This window comes from Perna viridis, chromosome 7 (assembly GCF_037379345.1).
Source record: "Perna viridis isolate PV_CMFRI_1.1 ecotype Kerala chromosome 7, ASM3737934v1, whole genome shotgun sequence".
Lineage (NCBI taxonomy): Eukaryota > Metazoa > Mollusca > Bivalvia > Mytilida > Mytilidae > Perna > Perna viridis.
Window position 1 is genome coordinate 8,648,200 of NC_142451.1, and position 13,601 is coordinate 8,661,800.

Consider the following 13,601-nt stretch of genomic DNA (forward strand, 5'->3'; position numbering starts at 1 on the left):
TGAAATATGTATTCCCTTTAATTAAAGACTGCTAGATCTGGATGTACCTTCTTGATATCTATTACAAAACTTAAATAAATTGATTGTGATACTCATTTAAAATACATTTTGAAAAAAATATACATTAGATATGAAGTTTGCTATCAAAGACCTAACATATCTGGTGAGCTCCACATCTATTCTAGACAATATTCCTATTAGTTATGATGTGTTGTGGTACGTACATTAATTGGGGCGATTTGACCTGTTGCCCCTTGAAAGGGAAACAACTCATAAAAACCGGAAATACGCAAAATTGACAACAAAACACGTCAAAAACATGACATTATGCATCATCTTCTAATCGATACGTGAAATTACCGGTTTCTCTCATTCTTTAAAGATGGATTCACAAAATCAACCAAATCAGCAAGGAGAGCAAGTTGCCTGGTGGATGAAATTTCTTGCCAGGGGCGTCGGAACAATTGGAGGAATAGGTAAAAACTTACACAAATTATAAGACGTGAATTTTCCGCATAAAGAAAAGCCTGCCTACTTAAAAGCTATTGATTCTTACTCGAGTGTGCTAGAGGTATAAAGAAGTAACCATCGTTCGAATCAATGATTAAATAACTGTATGATAATGTACGTTATGCCTGCCCTAAGTCAAGATTGAACGTAATAATGAAAAATCATTGTCAAGCACTAGCAGTGCAACGAATAATATGAGGAAGACAGAATCTTAAGTACCAGCAAAATATTAAAGACTAGGGTTCCTTTAAAACAAAGTAGACCATGTCATTAACCACCTATTTAGAATATATTTTCATCAGTGGGGATTTTTTGTACATGTATAATCTTCGATTTGGGGAACATTTTATGGTAAGGGACATTCCAGATACTTGTAAAATAATCTGTCAAACAGTTTTGGGATGCCATGAAATGCTGGGTTCAAGATTTCTTCAAATGGACGTAGAATTTACTTCAAAATGTTTGAGTAGTTTTGACAAGATAGCATACAATGTACATAAAATGTATTTGTACATTTCAGTAGGGGATATTTTGTATTCTTATTTTAGGGAACATTTATTAACAAGGGACTTTCCAAATATTTCTAAAATTATTGGTCAAGTAGGGTTTATCACAATCTCTTCAACCAGAAGTAGATTTATTTTTAAAAAATGTCTAAGTAGTTCTAATCAATTTACATTCACTTTTTCAAACATTTTGTCTGTTTGTTTAGGTGGTGTTTTTGACTACATGTATTTCAAAGCTTCAAAATACATGTATGTAATGTTTTGCTTGAATGAAAGTTTCTCATGTGGTTAGTATGAAGAATTTTAGAAGAATTTCTATACATTGAAGAGAGCTTTACTGGCTTTTTGCATCTATATTTATCCTGTTTGGGATCCAATTTATTTAACATTGTGGAATGCATATGCATGTGCAAGTCAACAATTGTAAATTCTGTAGTACTTTTAAACCCACAACCAAATTTATGATAGTTTGGATATAAGCTTCTTGCATGGCCACCAGACTTGCCCTGGTATTGCAATTTGTTATTTGGACTTTCCTTTTTTGCTACTGTCTAGATTGAGTTAGTAGCCAGTTGTGTTATTTTGTTAGGACCGTTCATGTAAATTAAATATAAAATATAATTGGCATTGAAAAGAAATAGATGAAATATGAGGTACTTCTAAAGAAGTAGAATTATACAAAATGTATAGGTTCAATTAAAAGTTGTTATTATATGAAGAAAGTAGTGTATTACTGGTACAAATATTCCCTAGTAATAAATGTCAAATCAAATAAGAGCACAGTTAATAATATACATATGATGTGTAATCCAGGTTAAAAGAAGCATACATGTATTTATAAATCACATGAAATAAATTGGTAATTTCACTCTCTGTTTTTCTTCCGCCATCTCCAGCATCATAACACTTTATTTGGAACCACTGATGATTTAGAATCACAAAGTTCATGTTGGTTTTTCCTTTTTCATTAAAATTATTCTTGCTTTCATACAACTGCAAATATTTTTTCTGTTGTATAATGGTACAATGTATATTAATATATCCTCAACCATATCAGTAGTTTCTCTGTCCAAAGACACTTGGTTTTTATGTGATAACTGCAATGTTATTCAGTTTATAAATTTTTTTGTCAAAGCACAAAAAGAAGGTTAGTATTGAATTTTGGATCATGGTCCCAACCGTTTTGGAATTAGTAGCCACTTTGATCATGGTCAAATTCTATCCTGTGTCTAATGTCTACTCACAATCAAAATTCAAGGCTGTATCAAGCTTGACTCATCTCATATGTAAGCTGCACCCTTAGAAGCATTTAAACAAAAAATTGAAATCAAAATCAAGCCTAATCAAACAAATAAAATTTAAAAAATTGTCTTCTTGACTTAACTTTGTTTAAAGTCTATGGTATATGTAAGCTAGCTTTACAATAAATATTTGAATAAAAAGTAAAGTTATGTGGACAATCATTCATGGCACTATGCTGTATGTCACAAGCTTATTGTGTTTTCAGATTCTTCGTATACATGTACATGTACGTCTTTGTACATTGTATATAGTTGTGCTTAAACTTGTCAAGACCACTATAATTCTTACGAAATTGTACTAAAGAATGTCACACCTCTGTGACCAAATAAGGAGCAAAACCATAGACCCACTTCAAGTCTTGTAAAATGTTTAATTGCTTTAATTACTCTTGTCCATTACTTCAACTGTATTGATAGTCATGACAGTTGCCCATGTGAAAATTATGAAAAATATCTCTTTCAGATTTCTTGTTATATGATTTAGTTCCGATTCAACTTTATTTAAAAAACAAACCCGTATTGGGTTACCATGATATTCTATCAACTCCATGCTCATACATAAAAAAGGAAAATATGGAAATCTGATCATGGCACTGGTGATGATATTACTTTCAAGTAGTTACCTGATTAAGCACTTTCTATGGACACACATGCTTACTTCCAAGACTTGTTATCAACTAAATATTGTACTGACAGTCAACCAGTTCATTGAAATACTACTTCATGCAAAACATTTAATATTCTATGTCAAAAATAAGACAATAATGGAAGTTTTTAAGCAGAGATGCATCTAAAAATTGTATTCAAACAAGCAAGAACAAGTTGTAGTAAACATGCCATTATGATGTATTCAGATACCTCATCCACTTGATTGTTACAATATTTCAGGGTCATTTCATGAACTCGTGGATTATTACAGTGTATCCATTTGCACCATAAAAACTGATTTGTTCAATGTGTGGTAGTTTTCCTTTCCTTTTTCGTCTACCCAGGACCTGACATTTTATGAGCAACTAGGCAGGTGTTTCTAGAAAAGCTGAGGAAGCCTACCCTACCAGTGCACCTGGTAACATGCTCCAGTTTTTAGTGCAGTCAGAGTTGCTCATTTAATTTGTTTCTTTGTATATATTATTTTAGTTATTTTATGTTCTTTTTTGTGTGTGTCTGTTTTCCATGTCTGGTCTTTGCCCAGGATTACAGTATTTTGATTTCTGCTAGAATCTTGGTTCCCTTGATTACTATGTCCTGTACATGTATATTTACTGGTATACAATGCCCTTATAGAACTCTTGACTTTTTAAAGTAATTTTCCCCAAACTTTTTCCCATAGCTGTAACATGACATTTGTTATTATGATGTACATTGAAATAATATGACGTGTGATGTGTTTTTTATTTGCAGTGGCCATGGCAACTGGAGTAGTCACCTGTGTTAGTTTCTCAGCAATTTGTGTATTAGCTGGAGTTCTTCAAATGTGAGTGAATATAACTTTATTGTGTTCTGCTACATGTACATGTAATTTGATTTTAAGAAGAAATGTTGTTTTGTTTTTGAGACAGATGTCATTTAAGTTTTATTAACACCAATAAAACAGAAAAAGAGTATTTGATAAAGCCTTCTTCACCTTTAAAGATGCTGTGCATTATAAAAATGTATGAAGTAAAATATTTCTTAAGTAATGCCATTACCAAAAAGATACATCAAGTGAAATGTATGCAGGAAGGATTGACAATTAGCAGAAAGCGTTTATAAGCCAGATGAGAAAACAGGCATTTTGCACACAAAAAAAAACAACAAAATAAAAACACAAACCAATCCTTGAATAAAGGCACCTTTTCAGTGTTCTAGGATTTTTTGAAAATTTTAGGTTTCCATAGGAAAACTTCAGATGAAATTTAACTTGACCAAATTAAAGTCTGCTTTCCATACTTTTAAATAACTCCTTTCAGAAATTCAAGCTTTGTACTTGCCAAAGGAAAAAAGGAACAGAATATAAAACTTTCCCATACCAATTATACTTTCCCTGGGTGACTGGAAAGTGGAACCCTAGAACACTGTTTTTGTATGTTTTGTTAAAAGAGATGTGCAACCAACAAGATGAGACAAGACAATAACTAGACAGACACTCAATACTTTGGCTGCAAGCAAAACAAATGTAATAAATGTTACTCTATTTTCAAGGTATGGACAATGTAAATTTTACAGCCCACCATTATGTATTGGGAGTTGGTTTCAATTCTGATGTTTTATTATGTTCTAGATTTATAGGTTTTGTAGTGACGGTATTTGAGGCACCATGTTGTTGTCAGTTTATTGACTTTGCTGATAAAGTAGGAAATTTTTCAGAAAATCGTCCATATTGGCAGAAAGCTGTTACATATTGTGTGTGAGTATACTACACGTAACTTGTACTACCTTTTATATGCTTTATTCTGACCAACCAAAGAAGAAACAGTGGTATATATACAGAACAATTACATGCAATAATAAAATGGTTCAAGTGGTAATACAGGGCCAGATCCAGACACTTCAAGTCTTGGAAAAGGAGGGGTGGCAGTCAAGGTTCACCAAAAAAAGGGGGTGCTAGGAAATTACTTGCCATTTTTTGACAATTTCACACCTGAAAATGAACAATTTTAAATAAAAATGGGGTGCCAACCTCTTGTACCCGTCTCTGGATCTGCTGTAGGTAACAATATAATGAGTTCAATTTAAATGTACGGTAAACACATAAGTTCTACATTAAATGTATGTATGTATAGCAATCTTGATTTAATATTAAAACCAACCCTTTCATTTACAATTCTATTGAAGTTACAAAGGTTATTTTTGTTTTATGTAATCATCATTATTCTTAATTTTCATAAGGAGATTGGTTTTTAGCTTTCAAATTAAATTTAAGATGAGTGCAACATGTACACCTTTCAATCAATACTTTAAGCACTATTTGTTTTAATAAACTGGTTATAATATCAAGAAAGCTTAACTAAATTTTCATGTAAAAAGTCCAAAGTACACAATTTTGAAATGAGCTTTAGTAAATTTGTATTAAAACGTTAACCTATAAAGAAAGCTGAAAGTTGAAACAGTGTTTTTGTTGTGAAAATTATAAGGTAAACTTAACTAAGCAACAAACTTTCGTCCATTAAGAATAAGTAATGAAATTTTCATGTGACCCTTTAACCTGTGGGCATTGAATAATTTTATTGTTATGCATCCACCATTTCATATTTTTTGTGTTTTCTACAATTTTACATGGGATCTGATTTTTTTTTATCTAGACATGTTTTCTTCCCTTTTAATAGTATAAGTTACATTTTAACTAGCTCACTAAAACCTATCACATTAAAAATCAGAATTTTATTACATTTACAAAAGTCGAGAAATTATTCAAACCACTTCACATAAAAGAGAATCTACTGTTGTGTAATACTGTATACATATGGTAGATTAAATGTTATATTACATAACTTGTATATTGAATATTATGCTTGATTTCAGGTTAGGCTTAATACCAATAATTTCCTGTTTTTCCCTGTCCACTGTATTCGGTAGTGGTTTAGTATTTGCAGCTGGTGCAGTCTATGGTTTAATGGCAATAGGAAAAAAGTAAGTGAAATATAAAGTCATATTGGTACTTGTGTATAATTGTATCATTTATTTATAAACCTGATATAATTTGTGTATATTGACAAAACTAAATAACGAAGAGTGTAAGGCTGTGATGCCCTAATTAGAGTGCAAGCAACCTATTCATGAAATGAGGTGCAGTTTTCAAATGGGTTTCTGATTTGTGTTCATGACTTTCTAAATTATTGTGTTGAGGTTGCAAATACATTTACGAAACTTATAAAGGGTTAACAGTTCTCAGTCAAGTGGGTAAAACAAAAAAAAAAAATATAGATCAAAATGACAAAATAAAGAAATCCAAAGACACACACACGGAACACCCATGGAGTCTGTAAGAGATTAGAATGATGCATATTGTCACACCTATGTAAGGCATGTTTCTTTTTCTTGAACATGTTATATGATATAACTTGGTTTGCAGCAGTTTAAGATTATCAGCAGCAAAGCTTTTTAAACATGATAAAATTGCCTAGAATCACAACTACTACATGTATCTTTGAAGGAAAATTATGTTATTTTTTCTATTACAGAGCTGATCGAGAGACCATGTTAGCCAAAGCCAAAGGAGATGATGTAGAACTGGGAACAACATTGTTAGACAATGAACAAAAAGTTGACTTACATGTTCCAGAAAGTCCAGGAAAATCATGACAAGGGTATTCTTAAATGCAGATATTTATAGAGAATAGAGGTTATATATAGACATGGAGATTCCACGTAAAGCATGACCATGACAGGTGATGCAGTCCCGACTACAGTCTATGAACTTTGAAATTTACACTGTTAAGGTTCTCCCTCAAATGAAATCTTGTTTAGACTACATTTCATTGTAATAAAACCTTGTTACCGTATGTAAGTTTAGTTGAGAACAAATATTTATGTATCATACATTCACTCATGCAAAGAGGTATACAGTATTTCACATAATTATGCACATGTTTATTATTATACATGTACCATTACATCATTCATATTTCATATCTAGTCTACATTATTGGGCATTGCATAGGTAGTGGTCAGTTGTGAAGATAATTTATTTATTTTATTTAAATACTGTAAATTGAGAAAAATTGTGTTGGGGATAGTAAAATTTCTAATGAAATGTCATCAAATGAGATGGTTAAAGTTTCCCAAGAAAAATGAAGAACTAAAATAATGTTTAGTGAAGAAATGTTAGAACCCAAGCAATAATATCTGAGTTTACAGTATGTGTATTAATTTTATATATTGGTGATTCAATGAAATTGTATTATGACTCCATGATTACACAGTAATTATAATCCTTTTTTATGGTGCACAAGTCAGGTCTAGGACTAATCAGGGGCAGATCCAGAAATTTTGAAAAGGGGGTCCAGGCTTTTATTTGCTCATTTTGGTAAAGAGAGACCCCCTGGATCGGCCACTGGCCAATAATATCTGTTGTAAAAATAATGCATATGCCACAGGTTTCATTGATTTTGCTAGATTATTATATAAGTTAATACTACAGTCTCTAATCATGAGATCTGTTACATATTGTCTTTGATATCCTTTGCTATTTAAAATCAGTGTATTGAAGTAACAATTATAGGAGTTTAATTTTAGAATCACATTTTTATTAAATAGTTTAATGATTAAAAAAATCAGAATCTTGGTTATGGATTGAAGCCATTAAAATTATGATTAATCAATATCTATTGAATGGAATTTTTTAAATACTAGTCTTTGTAAGAATCAGACAAAATCTGAAACATTGTCACAAACCCCCTATTTAACAGTACTCGTTAACTGTTTATGTTCCCTTTTGAAGTATTGACACTCATTTTGTCTTAATGTAATTTTTGGTAGAATAATAGATGAATTGATTTAATTGAATTGTTCATTTGCAGTGCATTTAAAAGTAAAACAAAACTATATAGCAAACATGGCCTGCATTTCTTAATTCTGATATAAAGAAATAGTGAAAATACACTGTCAAAGTGGTGGATTTTTTCCCAGGTGTAAATCCAGAAAATTTGGAAAGGGAAGTTCCAGGCTATTATTTGTTTATTTTTACCCAGATTTTGGACATAAACTTTTTCATTAAAAGAGGGGTTTCAAATACCTTAAACCCCCACTTTGCAATTTGGATCCACCCCTGACCATCTTTCACTCACTTCAGGTCTTATGTTCAGTATCAACCTGTCAATTATGATGCTTTAGTACTTCAGAATCTTTTATAATCTGAAACTATTTATCTGTCCTTAATATGTTTGTTTTACTTGCAATATTTTATCAATATTGGTATTTAGTTCATCATAATTTTCTGGTTGATTATGTGAGACAGGTTTCACTTTGTATTATAAAAATTGCCATAATCATCACACAGCTACTATAATCCTACCATAAGTTATATGTTTCCATTCAAATGAATAGAAACCTCACATATGTATTACAATTGTAGATGATACGTACTTAAAAGTTGGGTGTTTTACTTACTGAAGAAGTGTGTATACTATAGACAATGGTGCAATATTAGTTTAGGGAATATAATCTGCTCCAATTCAGAAATAATTACCTGCATTAATAGTTTATGAAATTGGACTTTTTAATCAAATGTGATACTAATGTTGAATTCTGCCTAACTATTGACAAAGACTAAAAGCAACATAAATGGTTTGTTTAGTGCCATAGACCATGTATTATCAACAGCAGATTCACTACAAAGGGACCTTACTAAAGAATTTGATCTCATGAAAAAATATGGAACCAGTTTTGTACATCTTTTCACTGTAATATATTTTACCTTGTTTTATCTTTCCTTCAGGGAAGTTTTATTGGACATTTACTCCTTGTATTATTTCACAAATGTTTGTTGAACTTTTTTTATACCCCACCTGGTGAGGTATTATATGATACCCTTAGTAAAGTTGTGAGTCCTTCTGTCCCCTGAAGCTATCCAGATTGAGAATGGATCAATAAATATTTTTTTTTAACTTTGCACAGTTGTTTAGTACCATTAAATTAAAGAGTTTAATTTTCAGCAAAGTCCAAAATATAGTTTTGAAGATAATTTCCAACATTTTACCACCCCCATTTTTTTCACTGTAACGTTGCAGGGTATCACTTAATGTTCCACTAATGCCCCACTGTTGTCTTCTGACCTAGTCCTTAGAACTTTACAAGTGGATGTGTCATGCTTATACCAAGAAGACCTTAATATGACCCCCTTGCCTGACCTTTGACCTTATGGTCATTTTCATATACTTTTTAATTAGATCTTGAATATTTGGAATGTCATTGTATCTCTATGGATTAGTGTACTGTATATCACAATGATGACTATCATGTGACCTTGTTATTTTAAGTTTAATTTATTTTTGTTATTTATTATTAATAAACTAAAATAGTTGATTGGCATGTACTGTAAAGGCATAAGGGAAGGATAAACATGATTTAGTGAACTCTAAAAGTAGAAATAGAGGGATTTAATAACTCTAAATCTAAATGACAACCTTCTTTCATAGTTACCTTATCTAAAATGTTTGGAACATAGTCACTTATCTGAATTGGTTTTTGTGTACTGGTTAATTTTACATTTTTTAAATATCTAAAACATGGTCTTTTAAGTCTGAATTATTGCCGAATAAAGGTAGTTGTTAAGATAAGTTTAACTTAATATTTAAGTTTTTGTATGTCATGGGCAGATCCAGATAAAATTAAGAAGGGGGTTTAAGGCTATCTCAGTTTGCTAAATTTTTTCCTAAATAACAAAATTGTCCAAAAAAAGGAGATCCAACTCCTGGCCATACCCCGGATCTAACTTTGTCTACAGGTTCACCTGTATTTTTGCTGCCTATTATGGCATTGGTTTTTTTTTGCAGCTCCTTATGAAAAAGAGATTGAATAATTAATGCCAATTATGATGTCTGGAAAATAGGCATTACTGTCACATCGACATGTTTTCATTCTTAATTGTTGCGTTTAGTTTGTTTATGTGAGGGATTCTTGATAATTGTGTATATGTTATATTGTTGATAGTTATGTATTAAGTTTTTAAATAGTTGATGTTTTATTTCTGTTTGTGTATTTTTTGGGACATCACATATTGTATAAGAAAACTTAATCAGATAAGAGAAATGTCAAAGGGTCTTTAAGGGTTCCCATACCATTGTTAAAGTTATTTACATTTACAATACTGGTTCTGATTTTATTATTTAGCCAAATTAGGTTGTGTCTTGGATTTTGAACTTTTTTAGTTTATTATGAGTATTCCTGTTGGCTTTTACCATTGTAGGAGTACTAAAAGGCCTAAATTTAATGAAAAAGGGATTTGAGTATTCACAAACTTGTGCCTAAAGTGAGATAAGAATTTTCCTTCTATATATATTTCTCTTATCAGTTGTAGTTTTTCTGAGTATTCTGAACTTAAGTATAAAGAAATTTTTACTTATTTTTTTTCTCTATATATATTTCCTTCATTACTCCAATAGAAGAGTGTCAGTTACTCAAAGTATTTTGGTACCACAGAAGCTGAATGGTGTATAGGTTATTGTACATTTGATAAAGGGGAATATTAAAATACCAGTCTGATAGGTAAACTCTGTTATTACTAAAAAAACAGAAAATCCATACAACAAATGGCAACATCAAGGCAAATCAGCATTTTACACATGTTTGGGTATGATATGGACACACAGTTGAAGACTTTTTTGAAATGTGTGGCTAGGATTAACATATTTAGTGTATTTCTTTTTTTTTTATTTTCACATATAAATTGTTCATATCATCTGTACTGTTTTGGCTACTTGTTTTACCAATTTTGACTGGTGGCAATTAATTTGATGCTGCCCATTTGTGTTGAAAAATACTGGAAATGATTAACCATAATTGAAGCAAGAGGTTTAGGGCACTATTAAACCTGGTTTTACCCACATTTCTTTTAGAAATGTCTACCAAGTCAGGAACATTGCAGCCTTTCTACCTTGATATTGCTATTTGTTATAGAGACTTTATTTTTAGACAATTACTTCTGACTACTGTCTAAGATTTCATCATTTAGGTGATTTTGTTCGTTACCCTTCTTATTAATGGAAGAAAATGTCAACATCTATAAAATCAGTACTGCTAGAATTATGTGGTTTAAAATGTGGCAAACATAAAAACAATTCTAATTCAGATTACAAAACTTTAGTATTACTAAATGGTAGGATTAATTTCCATGACTCTTTTAAGAATTACTGCCCTAGCAATTTTTATTTATAGGTCTTTATGCCCACCTCAATCAAAGTTGGGGGTATGAAGGAATCATCCTGTCTATCTGTCCACATATTTTGCAAAACCAATCAAGGGACTCTGATAAGATTTTACAGGATGGTTGTGCATTTACTGTAGATAGATATGTATGAAGAAATGTAGTTATTACTGGAGGAATCTGAAAGGAGATAATTAAACTCAGGGCTTTACCTGTTAAAACCTTGCAAGCCCAACTCCTCCTAACCTGCTTATGGGGTTTTGATGGAAATTTATAGGAAAGTTAGGCACCATTTGTGTAATGCGTATAGAGAAATAAAATTATTTTTGGCGGCCTCCAGGGAGAAAAAATCGAACTTATGGGTTTTTATTACAAATTATTATTGTCAATGAGCTTCACAGGGAGATTATCTAATTTAGGGTTTTACATGAACAATATTTGTAAGCTTTACTCCTCCTAAACCACTCAAGAGATAATGATTGAAATTGTAGATTTGTGTGAATGCATACTATTTTTGTTCAATGCATAAAAAGGGAGATAATTCAACAAACTTGGCTTCATTGAAAGCAGAGCTGCATCCTATTCTCTTTGTGAGCTTGCTCACAGTATTTTAAGTTGAACCTTGGGAGATTTTGAAGACTAAATGATTTGACAAAATCATTAATTTTTTTTTCATTAATGAAACAGAATTATTAAATTGGTTCAATCCGTGGTAAAATATATTCGCCCTACAAATTATTCCTTGAATACATGTAGGGGAAAAGTTTGTCATATTTTAATGTTGTCTTTAAATATAGACGTCTTTTCTGTGAATTCTATAGAACATTCTTAACCTGAATCATTGTTAGCCAGGCACTTCACATTTGGCGCATTTGCTCATCCGACGATACCACCAACAAACCTTTAGATGAACTCTGTGATCATTTGTTATCGCGTGGCTATAAATCAACAGATATAGATCGGGGATTTGAACGTGCTAACAACATCAGCCGTAAAGATCTCATTGAGTACAACCCTAAGAAAAAGAACAAAAGGGTTCCTTTTGTGCTTACATACCATCCAGCCTTTGGGAAACTCTCGCAGCTACTGTATTCAAATTGGGAAGACGTTCAAAAACATCCTAAGGTCTCAAAGCTCTTTCCTGAGGCCCCGGTCCTGGCATTCCGTAGACCTAGGAGCCTAAGAGATGCCCTAGTAAGAGCAGAGATTTCATCTCAGCCCAAACAAAATACAACGGGCCAGTGTCGACCGTGTGGAGATAAAAGATGTAAAACCTGTAGCCAGATACTGCACACCAAAACGTTTAAAAGCTACTGCACTGGTAAGAAATTTGCCATTTTTTGCGACGTGACTTGAAAAACCGAAAATACCATATACCTTCTCCAGTGCCGATGAGGTATGCAGTACGTTGGCGAAACAGAACAACGTTTCAACAGGCGTATGAATGGTCATCGCAGTGACTACACATGCAAACCAGACCTCCCTCTAAGTCGCCATCTTAGGTCCGCCGGACACACCCAGGAGGATCTCCATAACATTGTTGTTGCGATCATAGAACATCATAAAAACTGGTCAACATGTAAAAGGGTGTCTCGGGAAAGCTTTTGGATGAAGGAATTACAAACAACTTCTCCAGATGGAATAAACGAGAAAAAATCCATTTTTAGGTCTTGGTCTAAGGCTTGTACAGCACTACAGGTCTCAGTATCGTATTAATTTTCCCATAGACTTCTATAATGAAGTGCATATTTTTAGGATTTTTTAAAAAATATGTAAATTGATTCAATAAAACTTTCACTTACGTAGCATTTCTAAGGACATGTGAAAAAATAATTTCCCGCAAAGAAAATGGGGTGAGTCCACGAAGATCGGACAGAAAAGTAGTCTCGAACTATAAATAGCCATTTTCCCTACTTTCACTTTCGTTTTGCACTCACCAAACCAACCTTTTCAGTGGAACATTTTTATGATATTATGTTAGATTTTCTTTTAAAAAAGTTCTTCATCTTACAGTGTGATGTTTGCTCTATTTTATAAGTCATTGTTCATATCTTTTGAGAAAATATTAGTTTGTAGAGAGGCAAAAAGAAAATGCACTATATTTTTATAGCATCCATGTTTTGACGTACACCCACTCAGGGATATGCAATACGATACTGGTACCTACATGCTATACATCAATATGCCGTACTACTGTACTTTACTCTTTTTTAAAATTGTTTTCCACAGTTAATTCTTATTTTTAATTTTGATAGAAAAAATATTCAATGTTAATTTTACCATCTTCTTGTGATGTTAAACATATCATATAACCCTTGCTAATCTTTTGATTTGGACTGTCACATAAACACACTCTAAAGTTTCAATATAATGAATAGTTACGTATTTTTATTTCAATGAACTCAAAGAATGTTAATACAGGTACATTTTAATACAATGGTC

The 13,601-nt window shown here is 31.9% G+C and overlaps 1 protein-coding gene across 1 annotated transcript; it reads left to right on the plus strand.

Annotated features, from left to right (window-relative positions):
* The first annotated feature begins 269 nt into the window (after positions 1 to 269).
* Positions 270 to 10,506, plus strand: LOC148611198 (calcium channel flower-like). Its single transcript, XM_088591471.1, has 5 exons — positions 270 to 476; positions 3,719 to 3,791; positions 4,578 to 4,703; positions 5,819 to 5,926; positions 6,478 to 10,506. The coding sequence occupies exons 1-5, from the start codon at positions 383 to 385 to the stop codon at positions 6,596 to 6,598; spliced, it is 522 nt and encodes a 173-aa protein (XP_088447597.1). The 5' UTR covers positions 270 to 382; the 3' UTR covers positions 6,599 to 10,506.
* Positions 10,507 to 13,601: the final 3,095 nt, after the last annotated feature.

What these genes read in the sequence shown, in the direction of transcription:
- LOC148611198 (XM_088591471.1), top strand. Translation starts at nt 383, where the DNA reads ATGGATTCACAAAATCAACCAAATCAGCAAGGAGAGCAAGTTGCCTGG. An exon ending in CGGAACAATTGGAGGAATAG is followed by an intron (nt 477 to 3,718) that starts GTAAAAACTTAC and finishes TTTTATTTGCAG; the next exon opens with TGGCCATGGCAACTGGAGTA. An exon ending in TTAGCTGGAGTTCTTCAAAT is followed by an intron (nt 3,792 to 4,577) that starts GTGAGTGAATAT and finishes ATTATGTTCTAG; the next exon opens with ATTTATAGGTTTTGTAGTGA.